Source organism: Rhinoderma darwinii, chromosome 9, assembly GCF_050947455.1.
Source record: "Rhinoderma darwinii isolate aRhiDar2 chromosome 9, aRhiDar2.hap1, whole genome shotgun sequence".
In the NCBI taxonomy this organism is placed as follows: domain Eukaryota; kingdom Metazoa; phylum Chordata; class Amphibia; order Anura; family Rhinodermatidae; genus Rhinoderma; species Rhinoderma darwinii.
The window spans coordinates 106,745,806-106,767,064 of record NC_134695.1 but is presented as its reverse complement, the minus strand read 5'-3'; the positions used below and the strand labels follow the sequence as shown (position 1 = coordinate 106,767,064).

General features: G+C 43.6%; 2 protein-coding genes and 1 long non-coding RNA gene across 6 annotated transcripts in view; all 3 read right to left on the bottom strand.

Annotated features, from left to right (window-relative positions):
- The window catches only part of MAJIN (membrane anchored junction protein), a 38,980-nt gene extending 34,468 nt beyond the window's left edge, over nucleotides 1-4,512 (bottom strand). For both annotated transcript variants that reach the window (XM_075837159.1, XM_075837160.1), the window contains exon 1: nucleotides 4,305-4,512. The gene's annotated coding sequence lies outside the window, so the exon portion shown is untranslated. The remainder of the gene's footprint in view (nucleotides 1-4,304) is intronic.
- Nucleotides 4,513-6,913: 2,401 nt separating this feature from the next.
- LOC142660543 (uncharacterized) lies at nucleotides 6,914-8,453 on the bottom strand. Its single transcript, XR_012850515.1, has 2 exons — nucleotides 8,150-8,453; nucleotides 6,914-7,173 (listed from the first exon to the last, which is right to left on the bottom strand). It is a non-coding gene; the product is annotated as an uncharacterized LOC142660543 (long non-coding RNA).
- A 1,407-nt stretch (nucleotides 8,454-9,860) lies between these two features.
- Nucleotides 9,861-21,259, bottom strand: part of BATF2 (basic leucine zipper ATF-like transcription factor 2) — a 152,439-nt gene continuing 141,040 nt past the window's right edge. For all 3 annotated transcript variants that reach the window (XM_075838743.1, XM_075838741.1, XM_075838740.1), the window contains 2 exons: nucleotides 18,654-18,761; nucleotides 9,861-11,159 (listed from right to left, as the gene is read on the bottom strand). In XM_075838743.1, the coding sequence (XP_075694858.1) occupies nucleotides 10,959-11,159; nucleotides 18,654-18,761 (309 nt within the window). In that variant the 3' untranslated portion in view covers nucleotides 9,861-10,958. The remainder of the gene's footprint in view (nucleotides 11,160-18,653; nucleotides 18,762-21,259) is intronic.

Genomic DNA, 21,259 nt, shown 5'->3' with positions numbered 1-21,259 from the left:
AGAAGAGAAAAAAGTCGCAAATTATACTGCAAATATAGCGTGTGCAATAATATGCAACTTTTCTACTTTAAAATACTGGTGCAAATCTTTAACAAATAAATAAGTTCCCCCTCCCCCTGTGTATGTACGTGTGTTTTTATATTTTCTAATGAAGACTGTAAAGATTCATCTGGCTGCAGTTTTATTTTTTTAGAAAAATGCACACAAAAAAAACGTCCCACCAAAAACATGAGTAAACGCTGTGTGTGAATGCAGCCTAAAAGCAGAACGTTTGGTAGTTTGGAGCACTCCGCTGCGTGTCTACATCATGCCAAGAAGTAAGGAAATCAGCCATGACCTCAGAAACCATTGTTGTTGCTCATCAATCTGGAAACGGTTAGGCTGGGTTCACACACACTATTTACGGACGTAATTCGGGCGTTTTAGCCCCGAATTACGTCCGTAAATGCGGCCCAAAATCATCGGCAAACATCTGCCCATTCATTTGAATGGATCTTACGATGTTCTGTTCCGACGGTCATTTTTTTTACGCCCGCGTCAAAGAAGTGCCTGTCACTTCTTCAGACGTAAATGGAGCCGTTTTACATGGAAAACCAGCTCCATTTACGTCCGTAATGGACGCAGCAAAAGACGCCTGCACATGCCATTACGGCTGAAATTACGGTGCTGTTTTCTCCTGAAAACAGCTCCGTAATTTCAGCCGTAACGGAGGCTGCCGTGTGAACATACCCTTATTAGTTGTATCCAAACAATTTGAAAATGACCCATTTAGGTCCCATGCACACGACCGTAAAAAATCTCTGTAATTGCGTACCATAATACGATCCGCAATTACGGATCCATTCAGTTCTATTATCTGCGGACAGCTTTCCGTATCGCTATGGATAGGTGTCCGTGCCGTAGAACTGTGCCGTGAATTATGGAGCATGTCCTACTTTTCGTATTTTTCGGGCCGTGCTCCTGTACTTTGTATGGAAGAATCGGCCGAAAATGCGGGCTGCGTCCCGCAGCTGGCCGTGCTCGCAACCATGGGCCGTTAACCCCTTGAATACCGCAATCAGTGGCGGGTCCTCATTAGGGCGGTTCGGGCAGCCGCCCTGGGACGGAGGCTCCCAGGGATCCATGGCCGACTGAACCGCACGGGCCCCCTCATGCCTAGTGGCGTCGCTAGCACCGGAGAGGACCCTGGTGCTAGAGACAGCCACATTCACTTCTATCTGAGTCCTCAGGACTCAGACACAAATGAATACTATAGGCTGCAGGCCATGTTAAGCCTGCAGCCTATAAGGAGCTAGGAAGACTCCCTGCGCAGGCCGGCGTGATGACATACTGCATCACGCTGGTCTGCGCATGCGTCTGGCCCAGAGGATGTGCATGTGTCTGGCCAGAGCAGCCGTCGCGGGAACGAGCAAGGTAAGTACAATATATATTTTTTTTAGGGGGGATAGCGCTGTGTGGTCCTATATACAAGTTGGAGCACTGTGTGGCCCTATTTACAAGGGTGGAGCGCTGTGTGGCCCTATATACAAGGGGGGAGCGCTGTGTGACCCTATATTCAAGGGGGGAGCGCTGTGTGGCCCTATATACAAGGGGGAGCACTGTGTGGCCCTATATTCAAGGGGGAGTGATATGTGGCCCTATATACAAGGGGGAGCGCTGTGTGGCCCTATATACAAGGGGGAGCACTGTGTGCCCCTATATAAAAGGGGGAGCGCTGTGTGGCCCTATATACAAGGGGGAGCAATGTGTGGCCCTATATTCAAGGAGGAGTGCTGTGTGGCCATATATACAAGGGGGAGCGCTGTGTGGCCCTATATACAAGGGGGGAAGCGCTGTGTAGCACTATATACAAGGGGGAGCGCTGTGTGGCACTATATACAAGGGGGGGAAGCGCTGTGTGACACTATACAAGGGGGAGCGTTGTGTGGCACTATATACAAGGGGGAAGCGCTGTCCGGCACTATATACAAGGGGAGCGCTATGTGGCACTATATACAAGGGGGGATTGCTGTGTGGCACTATATACAAGGGGCAAAGGGAGAGGGGCTGTGTGGCACTATATACAGGGGGGGCTGTGTGGCACTATATACAAGGGAGGGCTGTGTGGCACAATATACAAGGGGGGCTTGTATGGCACTATATACAAGGCAGGGGGCTGTGTGGCACTATATACAAGGGGGAAGCGGTGTGTGGCACTATATACAAGGGGGAAGCGCTGTGTGGCACTATATTCAAGGGGGCTGTGTGGCACTATATTAAAGAGGGGGCTGTAGCACTATAATAAAGAGGGGGCTGTGTGGCACTATTTACAAGGGGGAGGGCTGTGTGGCGCTATCTACAGGGGGCTGTGTGTGGCGCTATCCACAGGGGTATGTGAGTGGCGCTCTCTACAGGGGGCTGTATGGCGCTATCTATAGTGGCTGTGTGTGACACTCCCTACTGGTTGATGTGTGTGGTGCTAGCTATAAGGGGATGTGTGATATCTACAGGGGCTGTGTGTGATGCTATCTACATGGAGCTGTGTGTGGCACTATGTACAGGGGGGGCTCTGTGTATGTGGTGCATTACTTTACAGTGTTTGACATGTATGGTATTATTATATTCAAGAGCACAGTGTTTGGTACTATTTTATTCTGGGGCGCAGTGTATGGTGCTATTATATTTAGGGGCACAGTGTGTGGCACCATGATAATTTTATCTTCGTTTATAGGTGTGGAAATGATGGAAAAGTGAGGAGCTGTAGACATCTGAGTGGCAAATTCTGCAGAAATGGGTCATGGCCGGGAGAAGTCGTCATGAACTCTAGACCGGAGGGAGAAAAAAAGAGGGAAAAAAATGACTAGAATCTGAGATGTCGTCACCTGTGAGTCACTAGCTTTTATAGAGAATCTGTCACTTCTCCTGACATGTTTATTATAGGAAATCCTTGTATTTCACAAAAGATCTTTGTGCAGTCCAGGACTGATAGACAATTTCCCTTGTCAGGAGGATGTGTTCCTGCACAGTGTGATACTGTCAGCGATGGTTGGAGACTGTCAGTATGTAGGGACACAGCCCTTTGACAAGGGGAATTGTAACACCCATTTGTTAATGCTTGCACAAAAAGGTAGTGTTAACAATAGTTACGACGCGGCAGGGCGGCGGTGGAGAAGGGGGGCCCAAGTTTGGGTAACAGCCCAGGGCGTATGGTCTACTTAATCCACCACTGACCGCAATCAAAGAGAATTGCGGCATTCAAAAGGTAAGAGTGAGGAGGGGACGCCCCTTTGACTGTGTCACAGGAAATCCATGTGACGCAATTGAGGGACATACCTTCTATTGGCAGACAGACCAGGGTCCATGGAAGGACCTCAGGGCTGTCTGACCACATTTCCTGTTGTTAGGTATGTCCTAGGTTAATGTACTGACATATTGATATATGCCAGTACATTATAGTACATTATGGGATTGTGGTTACCGCATCAAATTCCGCAGCGTGTGCACGTAGACTAAGCTGGGCAGAAATTGGGTCATCCAACAGAACAAAACCAGCGAATCGACATCTGAGTGGCTAAAGACAGAAATCAAGGTACTGGAATGGCCAAATCGCAGTTCAGACCTCAACCCCATTGAGAGCAGTGCCCTCAAACATCCATGAACTGAATTCCCATGACTGTAGTTGGAAACAGTAGCGTAGTTTGGCTTTCCGTTTACGGGTTCCTCTGAGGGAAAGCTGCAACAGAACCCCATAAACAGGAAAACCCACGCTGATGTGAACAGGCCCTTAGCCTTAAAATTTGCTTCTAAGGCGAAATTCACACGAACGTGTGCGCTTTTTGCGCGTTGCAGCTCCGTGCGGCATTAGTGTTTGGTGCGTGGCCGCGTGTTTTTTGCGCGTATGGCATCGTTATGACACGTGGTTTTGATGTTTATAAACAGAAATGAAGAAGGTGCTTTTATTTCTTCAACAACTGTAGCGCGAATCACGCGCAACACACGGAAGTGCGTCCGTGTGCCGTGCGCGGTTTTCACGCACCCATTGACTTCAATGGGTGCGTGATGCGCGAAAAACGCTAAAGTATAGGACATGCTGTGAGTTTCACGCGCTGCGTGAAAATCACGGAATGTCTGAACGGCCCCATTGACTTGCATAGGTCCGTGCGACGCGCGTGATTTTCACGGACGTGATCTACGCTCGTGTAAATAAGGCCTTAGTGTCTGAAATGTTTTTACATCAAAAAGGTTTTACATTTTGGGTCACTAAAATTGGATGTTTAGGGGTTAGAAATCCCCTTCAAACAAAGAAGCATTTTGGACACATTTACCTCAGGAGGAAGCTCAATAATGTGAAGATGAAAGGTTGTTATGAAAGGAGGTGGCACCCAGGATTTAACAATGAGGTGCCAGTTGTGGGGTTCAGGGAAAAGCTGAGGGTATAAGGAGATTTTCAGAAGGACATGACTTGGGACCAGGGAGATGGTGGCACAAAGTACAGTCAGTGGTGCTGGTAACATGAAATAGAAGAGCTGAATGGAAGGCAGTAAAGAAGGTGGGAGGGATTCAGTGAGGTAGACATTCATTACAATTGGCTCAACTCAGTCATGTGACCATTGCCGAATTCAGGTCAGAAAATGAATGAAATAATCTCATTGGTTGCTACAGGCAAATAATTGTCTGCTGTGCTTACTGTGTGTGTGTCTCCATTTAGCGGTTTTAAAACTACAACCTCTACCCTGCCCTAACAGCTGTAGGGGCATGCTGGGAGTTGTAGTTTTGCAAGAGCTGGAGGGACACAGGTTGAAGACCTCTGCACTAATGCAGGGAAAACAGGGAGGCAGCTCCTTCAGAGAGGGGTAACTCCTGCTCTGCCACACCTATGGCATCACAGACGCCAATGGTAGAATAAGTCATAAATAACCACACAAGACATATTACTGTTGGATAAATAAGGCTGTGGTATTTATTAAGGGGTTACCACACATGTAAAATTCCATAAATAATTAATGCATAAAATCCAATGACTAGAAACCGCGTCGAAAACCGCACCAAAAATGTCCGAAAACACCTCCCATTGATTTTAATGGAAGGCGGAGGCATTTTTTCCCATGAGCGGAAAAAAATGCTCGCGGGAAAAGGAAGCGTCAAGCCCTTCAGGCGTTTCCGTCTCTGAAATCCCCTTAATATGAATGGGAGGCAGAGAAAGTGGTTTTTGCTGAGTTTTTTGCCCGCGGCCATTGAAAGACGCCGCAAAACAAACAAAAAAACGAGACAAAGAGAGTGCAGGCAGGTCAAAATCCGCCTGCAAAAAAACTCAGTGTGAACAGGGCCTATGAGTCCAAATTTAAACGGAACCATCAAAGATCTTGTCCACCTATATTTTATTGGGCGACAGGAATACCGAGACCTCAGGGAGGACGAGGACTGCGCCAATCTTCTTTCTTACAAAGACCCAGAGGATGTTCTGACACCGCAATAAATAGAACTGAAGATTCTTTCCGAAACCGCGGCTGGCCAATCAGCTGGATCCAACGCCTCCTTCCAGATGCTTCCAGGACCTGCTTGTGGCAACACAGCTGACCTTCAAGTGAACTCAAAAAAGGTAAGCACCAACCACCCACATAGATGGGGGGGACAAATATAACTAAATAGGGGAAAAAAATAAGTTAAAATACAGATGTCATGATCCCATGTGGCCCCGCCGCGAATGGCACCTTGGCAATATATATTCAGATGAGCGGGTTTAACTTCCAAATGCACAACAGACCGCACCTAGACTGAACACTGACATATAAGGCTATGTTCACACGCTTAGCAAAAAAGTCTGAAAATACGGAGCTGTTTTCAAGGGAAAACAGCTCCTGATTTTCAGCCGTTTTTTAATTAACTGGCGTTTTTCGCGACATTTTTTAAGGCCGGTTCTGGAGCTGGTTTTCTATTGAGTCAATGCAAAACGGCTCAAGAAGTTACATGCACTTCTTTTTGAAGGGCATTTTTTTAACGCGGCCGCTTTTCAAAATGGCCGTGTAAAGAAATGCCTCGTCGGAACAGAACGCTGTTTTTCCCATTGAAATCAATGAGCAGATATTTGGAGGCGTTCTGCCTCCGATTTTTCGGCAGTTTACGCCCCGAAAAACGGTAAAAAAAAAGCTGTGTGAACATACCCTGATAGTTAATGAGCCAATTCAGATGCCAATTTTCTCACAGACCATCCCATCCGTCCGTGGTGATCAATCGCAGCATACTCTATCTTTGCTAGTTTTTCACACAGGAATGGCCTATAGAAATCAATGTGTTTGCATAAAAAACAAACAACACACGGATGCCATCCGTTTCGTTTATTACGGATGGTTGTCTGGAGACACTTGAGAAGTGAAACCAGGAAGGAGAGCCAGAGCAGTGTGGTCCTGAATATCAGACATGGTCAGATGTCACAAACACGCACAAAAAAAATCTCACAATACTCTCTATGCTATAAGCAATACAAAATGGCGTTTCTGCGGTCATGTGACCATCCTGGCGGTGTTTTCAGTTGGTTGGGACAATGGAGGACATTCTTCAGTGTTTTTTCATGGACGTGAAAATGCATGGCATACTGATGTCATCAGGACGGAAAAAGCTGACAGATTGGAGGCAGTCACAGAACACGGACTGAACTGAGGCGAGTTCTAACAACTCTCGTGTGCTCTGCAGGAGATGGAATGAGATCCAGGGCCCAATGACCGACTAGACACACACGACTACATGACACGTGCACTCACGTAATAGAAATGTCTCAATAGCGCGAGATGCAGCGCCACATAATAGCGTGCGATCCCACTAAACAAATAATTACATACATCTAGATAGCCTTATACACAACCAGATAGCCGGTTTACCTCATAAATATATCATTATAGCAGTGTGTGGTGTAATGTAATATACAAATTGTTACCAGTCGCTTTGTCATTTCGTTTTATTCAGGCTTCCTGTTGATTTATCACATTATGTTATCTGTATGTTGTGAGATGATGGTTATCCTCAATCTTCCTCTTCTTCTGACAGGTCCCACAGAATCAGCTTGGAAATTTGTTTGCGGTGTGAATAGTGCTGGTCAGGGTCAGTACGAGATTCCCTGCCACCCGAGTTCTCTAAGGTATCCATTACATCGTTATTGTTCACAGGCACACTATCTAGACGATCCCTATGCTGTGCCTGCTTGCAAAATAGAGAACTATTTTAATATTATGATGTCGTTTATCCATCCATAAAGACTACATACAGAAACACACAAATAATACCAGGATTTTTCTTGCATCCGCTATTTTGGACTGTACAATAGCGCCCCCTGACAATTTAAAACCAGTGGCACGCGGTCAACTATTTTGTGTATACAGGCCCCTGGACACCAGAGGTTGCAGTGTAGTGGCGTATGTGGTGGTCCCGCCACCCCCTTATTCATTACCTATTAGGGTATGTTCACACGCAGTGTTTTCAGGTGTAATTCAGGCGTTTTAGGCCTCGAATTACACCTGAAAAAACTCCCCTAATAAGCCTACAAACATCTGCCCATTGCTTTCAATGAGTTTTACGGTGCATGTCACTACTTGGGACGTTTTTGGAGGCGTTTTTCATTGACTTCATTAAAAAACAGCTCCAAAAATGGCCGTTAAATACACCGCGAAAAACGTGAGTTTCTACAAAAACGTCTGAAAATCAGGAGCTATTTTCGCCTGAAAACAGCTCCATATTTTCATACTTTTTTGGTCACTGCGTGTGAACATACCCTTATTGTGTCACATTCATCGCTGGGGCGAGGTGTAGGCCCCCACTTAGAGCACGATTGAGGGGAGAATTTTCATGTTGCCCTTGCCTTGCATTTTACTGTGGCCTATTTATAATATTGCACCTACTTTTGTGTGGTAAAGTGATTATTGCTTTATCTAAGTACTGCTATGTACAATAGATTTAGCATTTTACAAAAGTTACTTTTTTTCTGCTGTCTTTCCTTCGTACTATAATAGCTTTTTATATCTTTTTGTGCCTCTTTGAGTAAGGAGATTACCTGGCAACCTAGTATGGTTGAGATTTGGGCACAATTGTTTTTGTAATTTTATGGCATTGAGTTTTGAGTTAATATGAGAGATTTCTAAATGAATCATAATCTCCATATTTTCTATCCACATGTTCTTACTTCATGCCAGTCCTTTAATGCTTTAAAGATACAGATAAAAAACCCTGGTGCCATGATCAAAGGGATGAATTCCTCCATTCTCCATCTTTTAACCTCTCCTTCTCTCTTTCGTATCCATGGCTGACTTCGGCAGGGTTCTACTCCTGAAACTGAGCATGGTTTAAAGGTCACAGGATTGTGATTCTTAAAAGGTCTGGTGGAGCAACCTTCACTACAACCCACACAGAGCAGGAGACATAAAGCATAGGCAAGTATCATTCGACCCATGCTGTATTCTACACAACTTCCTGAGGACAAAGAACATTATAGTTGCGGACAACCTTTGTGACATCACAAACCAGTTAAAACCTCTGGAGCTACACACTTGGCCATACAGTGCACATCTGAAAAAAAATAATCCAGATTTATACTTTGCAGTACCTATAGGCTGCTTTGTGGCAGACGTATGCCAAAAAATGTTTCTTTCTAGCAGGTTTACTGTAAACATTACTATCTACTTATTCTTGCTGTCACAAACACCGGAAACCTGACGGACCCCATTACAAATCCGCACCATTTACTAACTCGAACTAGGATATTCAGACAAAATTTTGTTCTCGTGTTTGTAGTTTAGGTATAAAGAGTACCCTAACACATGACCGTACCTTACTTTATAGAATATATTAGGGAATTGCTAAAATGGGATACATATACCAGATCTTTGTCTGTGTTACTGATACAGACACGTTGGTAAAAAGTTACCAAAATTGATGCATTTGACAACATAGCAACTGATGAGAATTTTGAAAATGCAAACAGAAAAAAAATCCTAATATTTGTGCAAAACTACAGGTAAAAGTAAAATTGTGCAACTGATTTTTTGGCCTAACAATTTTCAGTATCAGTCTAAGAAGTTGGAAATTTCTGATCATGGTACAGGGCGTGTAAAGTGGCAGGTGGATGACGTTTGTGACATGCTGTGGTTTTGGAAGGAGCTTTGTGTCTTAGTCCTTGGAAAGTATGCACTCATGGAAAACTGAGAGAGGGGATTATTTAGATTATGGAACTTCCAAAAAGATTACGAATGTTCCAAAAATATATAATGAAAAAGAAAAGGGGGAAGGGAGAGGGGTTTGTTAAAAGTATGAGAACTATTATGGTGGAAAAGTTGGATAAAAGAGAGCATCAGAAGCTAAAATCCTAAATAACTGACAACTACTTTTCTATTAGGTTGAATAAATTAAACTAAAATGTAAATATCTAATATATATATAGTGGCTCCGGGGTTACATGAGTTGGTTTCAAAAGAAAGCCGATATCTTCATGGAGCTTTTATGTTCCTTCAATATGTGTCCTCCTGGTTTTCTCTTACAATCCAAACATTAACTATTAAGGTGGGTGTCCTGTCTTTAAAACACAGCCTCTGATTGCCGTGGGTCCAGCTCAGGAAGAAGTGCATCTGGCCACTCATTTTCCCTGAGTGGGGGACCCCTCTCTATGATGTCCATATACCCTTTAAGGAACACTTACTTTTAAAAAAAAATAAAAGGTCCTTGAGATGTTTTTTTCTGTCAAATCACTAGACCATGGTTTGGTGTTAATATATTCCATGTAACGAATTACAAGACATTTCAGCTCAATGTAAATGATAAATACAAAAAGTAAAACATATCAAGCAGCAATAAAACCGCTGTCATGTAAAATCTTCTATATTATCTAGAGTATCGTTTATTTGTAATTAGGTGTTTTCAGGAAAGCCATATCTTGGAAAGGCAAATCTTTCAAACCAATAAAGGTAATATAATTTAATAGCATATAAAAACATACTGATCCAGGAGAAGAGGATAATGCCCTTTAACACTTCTAAATCCTAATTCACAGCAAAATGTAAATCCTTGAATTCAAGTTCAATCAAGAAAAACAACACCCTGTAATTCTTCAGTACGCAAATGTCCAAATATCACGTTCCACAGGAATATATAAAATAATGTGTTAAATATATACCAAGCAAAAGAGTCTACACTTTGTAATTCAGCATATTTCCATTCTTTGGTTTCTTTTTTAATATAGATATTTATACATTTAGTGTTATAAATTCAGAATATTTTTCCATTGCCAGGCATGGAGCATTTGCTCAACTCCTTTGGTTCAGCGTCACTAATTTAAAGTGTCCTTATTGTTATCTAAATATATATTTTGTGCTGATTAATTACATAATCTATCTTTTTATTAAAACTAATAAAACAGATTTTCTTAAGGCATTCCATTTAAATAAATTTTTCGAAATAGGTCCAAAATTTGGTGCTGATTAATTTAGTAGTATATCTCTACAGGGCTCTGTTTTTCTTCTAATCAACGGCTTTCCTTTACACAGCCATAGAGTTAAAATAATAAAATTCTGGCTTCCTGCAGCCACCACTAGGTGGAAATTACGGAAGAAGGATTCATACAGTAATAAATCCATCTGTTAGGCTTTGTTCCCATTCATGTGTTCCGTCAGACCTCTCCGTCAGGGGAACCCATGAACGGAAACCATAGCTATTCGTTTGCATTACCATTTATTTCAATGGTAACGCTACTGTTGGTAATGGTTTCTATTTGTCTCCGTTCCGTAAGTTTTCAGTTTTATTGGCAGAATCAACAGAGCAGTCGACTACGAAGCCTTAGCTGGTAAACTCCTCCTAGTGGGGGCTACAAGCAGCCAGAATTATATTATCTACCTCTTTGGCTGTGTGAAGAGAAGCACTAACTATGGAGCTCTTTAATCAGAAAATGGCATTAGATAAGCATTAAAAATAGTGTTGAAACCAAACATGACCCTCCATGAGATTTAAAATTCTGTGAATTTCTCTATATTGTTTGAAGTAAACAATGGTTCAGGCTTGAGTAACTCCAGAATGATATCGGGTGACAGAAGAATGCAGGTATCTTCATGTTGCTGTAAGACTTTTGTCCAGTAGATTTGTTCTTGTTGCAGCTTCTGAATCTCTTTGCGCAGCGCACCGTTGTCCTTCTCTAATTTCTCAAACTCCTTCAAAGGAATAATAACAGCAAGATAAGTCAGTCAACACAAAACGCAGTCATCAGATAATTAGCTTGAATGTACCAAACGGTTCATTTTCTTAGCTATATAAAAGTATCGATACGTAATGCATTATATTTGACTTTATTTTATACAATACAAAGACCTCAGGCAGGTTGGGAAAGAAGTTCTAAAATGCTAAGAGGGTGCATGCCCTGGCGGGAAAAAACAACTACTTGATGTGACTTTATCCATGGCTAACACTATGTTGGTAGGTGCCGTCAGATAATAAACCTGGGAAAGTTTCCATGACATCAGTGTTCCTGGTTTTTCCATGGGGTGGATGGTTGGATAGTTGTAAAGTATCAGAACAAGATGAGACAGCAGACATTGCTCAAGCAATATCCACCCACAGTGTTTCTCCATGTTGCTTAGTGATAGTATATTTCAAAAGAGAACCACTAATCCATGTTCCTTGTAAAGCATAGGGCAATGTTTCCAGGCCTTGTTGTGGGTTATTCTATTTCATACCAAATTAATTCCATTGGATGCCACATACATTGCATTGTTCAGGAATGGTAAAATCTATGGAACAATAGACTGCTAGAAGCCCTATGGGTGAGACGTGATTTGTCATAGTCATTGAATGTAGCACAAGAGAATATTAATGAAGATGGTTGAAACAAATTTGTTGCTTGAACTGGCCATGTGGCTTAGCAGAAGGTCCAATCCAAGTCTCCAAACTCAAGTATGCTCACGGTTCTACTGGACTGAACTTAGATCACCAAAGACCTAAATACATTGATAAATCTGCCCCTTTGTATTTTGATTCATGCCTATTTTAAAGTAGTTATTCCCACTTGGTGAGGCGACAAGCCGTCCGCTGCATCCAGACGAGATATTAATGTACAGTACTAATGGCTGCGCATATGTTAACGGCTCTTTTCATTGATTCTTATGGGAGTTACGGAAACAGCCGAGTAAGTTGTATATGCATGGGAGTGGCATATACACACCCTCCTCTACATTTACTCCCCGTCTGGATGCGACGACCGGTCCCAGGGCTGGGACCGAATCTATCAGACATTTATGGCATATTGCATTGATATGACTTTGATTGTCTAAGGTGGGAATACCAATTTAACATCTGTATTTGCAGAGAATAGTTATATTCTTGTTTACATCCAGAGGACGAAAACTAATGCACAGCTATAGGGTCCCACAAGTACTACAATTAAGGTTCATACACACAAGCTTATTATGGCTCCACACAACCTCCGAGTGTTATGGAGCCAATATACAGGACCTATGGACTTCTATTGGTTCCTACTGTACCTATATTTGCTTTTTTGCTATTGGATTATTATAGTGGCTTTTGTATAATAATTGAGAAGAAATTAGACTGCTGTATCCTTGAGCCCAGCGCTCATGACTGATAGCCGTAGATATTTATGCCTGTATGCCTGCAGTCTGTTGTAGTCAAACACAGATGGGCTCTCACTGTCTCCATCAGCTGCAGTCAGTCATTATATTTCTAAGTTATATAGGGTCATGGGTCAGTCACAGATTGTTAAAGTTACGAGGCGGCTGCAGCTGTATGATTCGCCACTCTGTTATGGAATTATTATTTGGCCCATTTATGTTGCTATTCTTGACACTGGTATTGTAGAGTTCTATATGCTACTTTAATGCTAACCCACTTTCAGAACATTGGCCAACTGAAACCAACCCCAAACCCCAGGATCCCAACTCAAATAATGAGACAGAAACAGAAGGTTGGATTAAATTGAGAACAGCAGTCATTTTTTTTTAACAAAACTTTAAATAATAATAGAAAAATCTATTACTATAAACTGCAAAAAAAAATAATCCACTTAATCACTCCAATTATAAAACACCGAAAGTGAGATGGAAGAGGTATTTGTAGCTAAAAAGAATGTCTGCCAATTTTTGCCCACATGTTCCATTTTACCCCAGCCGCCGACAACAGGCTCCGGGCACCATGAAGGACTGCAGATAGCTGTATCAAATATTCCCCCCGCTCCCCATAATACCAATCATATTGGCCCAAAATAAGCCGCATAAGAATAACTGTGTAATTTCTGGGGGTAACATATCCACGATGAATCCCCCCCATCAATTTAACACCAACTCCAAATACCCCAAAACCACCACAGTGAGCATAAATTGACATCTCATGTGTACGCGTTAGCACACACACAGAGTGCCCTAAGATCCACACAAGGCAAGGGGCAGGGTCTACACAGAAGAAAAACAAAAAGAAGAATATGACATCCCCCCAGCAGAAAATCAATACCCTCCGAATATGTACTGAACAGACTTATAACTACACAAAGTGAGGGCGCATATACATCTTGAAATAATAAGACTTCCACTTACCAATGCACTGAACTACCTTCGGCAATAGTCCCCACCCTAAAGAGACCATTCTAATCAACACCCGTTTTCCCCTACCCCTCTGGTCAGTTTTGGTCTTCCTAATTCAGAACTCCATCTGCACCACAAACAGCCCAATGTCCTCCACCAGTAAGTTCCCTGCCCTTCATGTCCTCAGGGTATCCAACTCCCCTACCGTCACTGCCCCAAAAAATGCCCAGGAAAAAGCTAGCCTGAATGAATGTATCTCAAATAAAGATCTACTCACCTACCCAATCACAACCCCCAACTGTTCTAGCAACTGGAAAGATACCGGGCGACGTTCTTCGGGCTTTACCTTACCCCTTCTACACCACTTCAGGGCCTGGCCATCCAAAGACACCCCTAGCTTTAAAACCAAAGGCCAGGGCTGCAACAAACAGATTAACTCTGGGAACTAACCAGCTCATCGTAGCCACATGACCCAAAGAAACACAATTGTGCAAATGTATGGTCCCTTTCGGAACAATCATTACCAAATTCAGCAACCCACTCCTGCCATTCACGCCACACCGCCTCATAAGCTGCCGATGTACCAGATGCTAGTGAGGACTGGATCAATTCTCCCATTGCTCATAGACCAGCTCCCGCAGATTTAGAGGACACTCGGTACTGACCGCATCCGCTTCTGGGGCCAATAGCTGAAAAAAATACCACTGTAGGTGAGAAAGAGTCGGCAATTATGTTTTTTACCCAGGGGACATGTACAGCCATCACCCAAGCTTTCAAAGACCAACACCTTAGGACCAAATGCCTCAACAAGCAAACAATCTACGGAGAGGATGCATTATTGACACATCATTTATTGTCATGACCACAACCAGATTGCCACAGTGAAAACAAACCTTCCTACCCTGGAAACAGTCTCCTCCACCACTATGGGGAACAGCTCAAGGAGAGCAAGATTACGGACCAGACCTGCCTCAACCCATGCACTCGGCCAACCTGACGCACATCACTGACCCTGACAGTATGCCCCAAAACCTACACTACCTGCGGCATCCATATACAATTCCCAATCAAAACTATCCACCATTAGGGCCATCAACAAGAAGCACCCGTTATATTGCCTGACAAAATCAGCATCCACCGATAAGTCATCCCTGTGCTCCCTGGTCAACCGCACAAAATGATGAGGAGCCTTGAAACCTGCCATAGCAGAAGCAATTGACAGCAAAAAACCCTCCCCATGGGCATAATTCTGCAGGCAAAGTTAAGCTTAACTGACGGCATTTGCAGATCCCTGAGGGGAATATAAGTGTTTTAATGGAATCAATCATGATTTCCAAAAACTAAAGGAAGATGTGAGACCCTCTGTTTTATCCGGAGCAGGGGGATGCCCAAATGATTTGCTACCTATTCAACTGTAGTCAGAAAGGCATGCAAACAGAGGAACCCGCAGGGCCAAAACACAAAAAATCGTTGAGATAATAGATAAGCGATGGGACACCCGCCACGATGAACACCACCCACTTGGGGAACGAACTGAAAGTCTCAAAATAATTGTAAAGTTGTATTGCACAGGCACCACTAAATAAAGGATCCATATACTGGGGTGCTGCAAATGTGCAAAAGCATGAACAACATTGTTTAAACAAGAGACACATTATAGGAAAGCGCACACCAATTAGCCTAAAGCCTCAAAATAGGCACACAAAATTAAGCAGCCCATTGGAAGGCAACAATCAGCAAAATATGGCCCATCCCAATAACAACCTAAAAGCCATAGTCTTTCTGGATGTACAGTGAGGGGTGAAAAATCGACTCAATATCAGTCTTGGCCCCCTGGCCATAACCACGAACCCATTTAACTGCCGCATCAAAGGAGGTATACACCACGGAGCAAAGCTCCGGATCTATACCATCATTAACCGACGACCCCCTGGGATCCAACAGGTAATGACTAAGCATAAATTTATTTAGGATACCCAAGGGGGACACAATCACGGAAAGTCAGGGATGCAAAGGACCATGGGGAACCTCTTTGATAAATTTTTCTGACACCACCAACGGATATTGTTGTGCCGACTTCAAATTTCTAATCGAAAAGGGGACCTCATGGGCAGGGGAAAGAATACGAAAACATCCTTAAAACCAGCCTACACTAAGTTAGCCCTCTGCCTATCTGAAAATCTATTTAGATATAGGAGCATCTTGACCAGCTTCACTGGCATAACTCCCGTTGATCCCTTCCCTTCCCTTTCTTGAAACAGAATCATAAGACGATCCACCACATAAGAAGCAGGAGTGCTTTTCCCTTCTCCTTACTTTCTTAAACTTACATACAACCCCGAACTTGCACTGGCCCTCGTTAAAATGCCAGCACAAACCAGATTTGTCTCCCCCTGTCTGAACTCTTTTACCTGACTGGTAAGCTGAGCTGCCCCCCCCCCCCCTTGAAAGGATTGCCCCAAACTAACGGGAGGGAGCCATCATCACACCTAACCACAACCACAATGTCCTTGTGGTGCCATCCAATATTGAGATGAACCTCCTTCCACTGCCTAAACTGCTCATCGTAGTGGAGCCAAGTCTGGTACCTACCCGGTAGGTTTACATATAGCATCCATATAGCAGAAAATGATTGGAGCCAGTTAGCAAAATTTGTGGGATAAAGCAGTACCCCCATTTCTTCTCCTCCTCTTTCATACTTTGTCCCGCTTCCCTTTATCCAGAATAAACTTCTACAGGGAAAGGAGGAGAGAAAATATTTCCACGTATTCATCACGCCAAATCTTTTCTTTCCCCTCCTGCTTCAAGTGGGTGGCCAAAGGGCTCTCGAAGCAGATGTAAACCTTCCCTTTTGCCCCATCTTCCAGACGAACCCCATTGCTCTCCTTATCCTTGTCTGTGTGAACCGTCAGGATCACTCCAGTCCCTCTTGTCTACCGACTCCGTAACCGCCGTGGACAAAGCAGGAAGTGGGGGAACAATCGCAGGCCCAATAAGTTTGATAATTATGTTGTTTTTTTTATGACATCAGCAGAAGAAATGCATGTCGGGAGCTTCAGGAAATGGATACACACATGCCTAAGATTACCATGTGTAATGCCAAGCGCTGGCTAAAGTGATGTAAAGAACACTGCCACTAGACTCAAGAGTAGTGGAAACATGTTCTCTGAAGTGATGAAACCTTTCACTATCTGGTGGGCGAGTCTGGGCTTGGTGAATGCCAGGAGAACGCTACCTACCAGAATGCATATTGCCCACTGTCAAATTTGGTGGAGGGTGGATAATTATCTTGGGCTGTTTTTCCAGTGAAGAGTAATGTTAATATTACAGCATACATTGACATTTTGGACAATTGTATGCTTCCAACTTTGTGGCAACAGTTTGGGGAAGGCCATTTCCTATTTCAGCATGACTGCACCCCTGTGCACAAAGCCAGTTCCATAAAGACAAGGTTTAATGAGAGGTGTGGTCAGTTACGTAACTGGTGCTACCCCAATAATGTCCCAGTGACATAGATTTTTCAGGCCAAAATAGGAGATATAGACTCAAACTGCTTTCAAAGTAGGCAGGGACTCTGGCTGCTCGGAAAATGTGATATGGCCGCTGTGCCGTGAGTGTGTGGATCCCACAGAACTGACATTGCCTGAAAGGGTGGCCAGAGTCTGCAGGCCGGGCAGCGTCTTCTGCTTCGGGAAGTTCCAGTAATATTTGTCAAAATATGGACAGTTACGTCACTGGAGCTTCCCAACGCATACGTTAAACGGAGGCCTGTGATGGACGATATACATTGGCATCTGTCACCCATAGGCCCCCATGATAAAAAAAACGTATACCACGTGGCATATGTTTTCTTGCGGGATCCGGCGGGATTCCATCATTCAAAAAAAAAAGGTATACTTATGTATACCAGACCGATGGAGGACACTCTTTTGGCCTCCCACGGGCTAATGGAGCAATATGGACACATTTAGTGCGTATGTCGAGGTCTTTCCCGACGTACATGCTAAACTTAGGGCATAAATGTGATTTGCAGAGGGCCTTACTCTTAAGAACTTTGAGGCCAATCAGAAGGTTAGGTTTACCTATTTTGGATTTTAAGGCCGTCAGTGTAGTTTTGGTGCCGTTTTTGAAGCCACAACCAGGAGTGGATCAAAAATGGAAGGGAAGTATATAGGAAAGATTGTATTTCTCTTTTTTTGAATCTACTCCTGGTTGTGGCTTCAAAAACTGCACAAAAAAACTGCACTGTGTGAATAAGGTCTAATTCTTGCATGTACTATCCATTAGGCCCCATGCACATGAGGGTAAAATTACCGTAATTACAGGCCCATAGACTTCTATTGGCCACGGTACCTTCCCGTTTGCATACGGGAAGGTGCTTGCGCCGTTGAAAAATATAGAACATGTCCTATTTCAGGCCGTTATTACGGAACGGGCAGCCCATAGAAGTCTATGGGGCTCCCGTAATTACGGATGGCTATGTGTGGGGTTTTCAATTTTTGAATAAAGGGAAGCAGAGAAAATGGCGTCTGAGTGGTTAGGAGACCCTTTTAAGGGGTTTGGACATGATTGTGACATAATTTCCAGCCCGTATTTACAGCCAGTATTTACGGGAGGGAAAAAATACGGCCGTGTGCATGGGGCCTTAGGGTATGTTCACACGGCTTATTTACAGACGTAATTCGTGCGTTTTACGCCTCGATTTACGTCTGAAAATGCGGCTCGATAGCGTTGGGAAACATCTGCCCATTCATTAGAATGGGTCTTACGATGTTCTGTGCACACGGTCATTTTTTTTACGCCCCGCTGTCAAAAGGCGGGGCGTAATAAAGACGCCTGCGTCAAAGAAGTGCCTGTCACTTCTTCAGACGTAAATGGAGCCGTTTTCCATGGACTCCATGGAAAATCAGCTCCATTTAACGTCCGTAATGGACGCAGCAAAAAGCGCCTCAACATGCCATTACGGCTGAAATTACGGGGCTGTTTTCTCCTGAAAACAGCCCCGTAATTTCAGCCGTTACGGACGCTGCCGTGTGAACATACCCTTACAGAGCACATGATGCACATCCAGGAAATGTTCTCAGTAATCGGCTTTTCTAGCTAGATATCTTGTACCTGGTGTAGAGTGTCTGCATGTTGAGTATTCTTTTGCCGGCTTTTGTAGGCTGCTGCTCGATTTCTCTCTCTTTTTTTCAGTTTTCCAAATTTTGTTTTTCCATCCAGCTGGAAAATAGATAATTAAAATAGCATCAAGGCCACATTTACAAGCTTTTTATGAAATCATTCCATTAATAGTAAATTATCTAAATATATTCTTAGCTGTTTTATCACTTCAGATGAATGGAACTGATTTTCTCTAAGGGTATGTTCACACGTAGTCAACAAAAACGTCTGAAAATCCAGAGCTGTTTTCAAGGGAAAACAGACCCTGCTTTTCAGACGTTTTTTTACCAACTCGCATTTTTCGCTGCGTTTTGACGCCGTTTTCGCGGCGTTTTTTACGTCCGTTTTTGGAGCTGTTTTCATTGGAGTCTATGAGAAAACAGCTCCAAAAACGTCCAAAGAAGTGTCCTGCACTTCTTTTTACGAGGCGTAATTTTACGCGTCGTAATTGCCGTACGACGCGTAAAATTACGCGTCGTGTGGACAATACAGCGTTCTACCCATACAAAGTAATGGGCAGATGTTTGACGACGTATTTGAGACGTATTTCCAGACGTAAAACGAGGCAAAATACGCCTCGTATACGTCTGAAATTTGGCCGTGTGAACATACCCTAAGGGTATGTGCACATGCTTAACAAAAAACGTCTGAAAATACGGAGCTGTTTTCAAGGGAAAACAGCCCCTGATTTTCAGACGTTTTTTGAGCAACTCACGTTTTTCGCAGCGTTTTTTTTTACGTCCGTTTTTGGAACTGTTTTGATTGGGGTCTATGAGAAAACGGCTCCAAAAACGTCCAAAGAAGTGTCCTGCACTTCTTTGACGAGGCAGTCATTTTACGCGTCGTCGTTTGACAGCTGTCAAACGACGACGCGTAAATGACAGGTCGTCGGCACAGTACGTCAGCAAACCGATTCATATGAATGAGCAGATGTTTACCGACGTATTGGAGCCGTATTTTCAGGCGTAAATCGAGGCATAATACGCCTCGTTTACACCTGAAAATAGGTCGTGTGAACCCAGCCTAAGGGTATGTGCACACGCTTACTAAAAAAAAGTCTGAAAATACGGAGCTGTTTTCAAGGGAAAACAGCTCCTGATTTTCAGACGTTTTTTTAGCCACTCCCAATTTTCGCTGCGTTTTTTACGGCCGTTTTTGGAGCTGTTTTTCTATAGAGTCAATGAAAAACGGCTCTAAAAACGTCCCAAGAAGTGACATGCACTTCTTTTTCACGGGCGTCTTTTTACATGCCGTTTTTTGAAAACGAGGGGTAAAAAAACGCCCCGTCGGAACAGAACGCCGTATTTCCCATTGAAATCAATGAGCAGATGTTTATAGGCGTTCTGTTTCCGTTTTTTTCAGGCGTTTTTTCAGGCGTAAACGTCCCGAAATATGCCTGAAAACACTCCATGTGAACATAACCAAATACTGAAGCAAAATAATGACCAAAATACTGCCATGGAAGGGCAGGAACACACAGGGTGGATACGCTGTGTAAGGGTATGTTCACACGCTGAGCCAAAAACGTCTGAAAATACGGAGCTGTTTTCAAGGGAAAACAGCACCTGATTTTCAGACGTTTTTTGAGCAACTCATGTTTTTTGCGCCGTTTTTGGAGCCGTTTTCATTGGAGTCTATGAGAAAACGGCTCCAAAAACGTCCCAAGAAGTGTCCTGCACTTCTTTTGACGAGGCTGTAATGTTACGCGTCGTCTTTTGACAGCTGTCAAACGACGACGCGTAAATGACAGGTCGTCTGCACAGTACGTCAGCAAACCCATTCAAATGAATGGGCAGATGTTTGCCGACTTATTGTAGCCGTATTTTCAGACGTAAAACGAGGCATAATACGCCTCATTTACATCTGAAAATAGGTCGTGTGAACCCAGCCTAAAAGTACATACCGTATCTGTCCTGGAATCCGCAGTGAATTCTGCCCAAAGGTGAGGATTTTTGAGCGGAATGTCCGCTGCGGAAATACTGCAGTTCCTACTTACCACCCAGCCATTGTCATGGTGACGCGCCCCTCTCTTCTGAGTACAGGCCGGCCCTTCTAAGTTGTAGTCCATGTGACCGCTACAACCTTTTGATTGGCTGCAGCAGTCACATGGGATGAAACGTCATTCCCGGAGGCCGAGCTGCGCTGAGAACAGAAGACCATGTCGCTATGACAACGGCCGGGGTAAGTGTAAGCGAATATGGCGGTGGAATCGCAGCATTTCCCCCTCAAAAGTTGCAACACGTGGCTCTTTCTTGAATTCAATGGGGAAAATCCCCAACAGAAGAGCAGCGAATTCTGTAGCATAAAGTGACAGGCTGCGGATTAAAAAAAACGCACCGCAGTTCAATTTATGAACGTTTTTTTGGCAGATTTTTTACGCAGCGTGTGGATGAGATTTGTTCAATTTTCATCCACTTTGCTGCTGCTGCTGTAATACGCCACATATTTTCCACAATAAAATCCATTGCAGAAATCCATAGTGTATATGCTGAGTGTGTTCCTATCCTGAATGTGGCCTTATTCACTCAGTGCATATTTGCTGCACATTTTGCATGTAT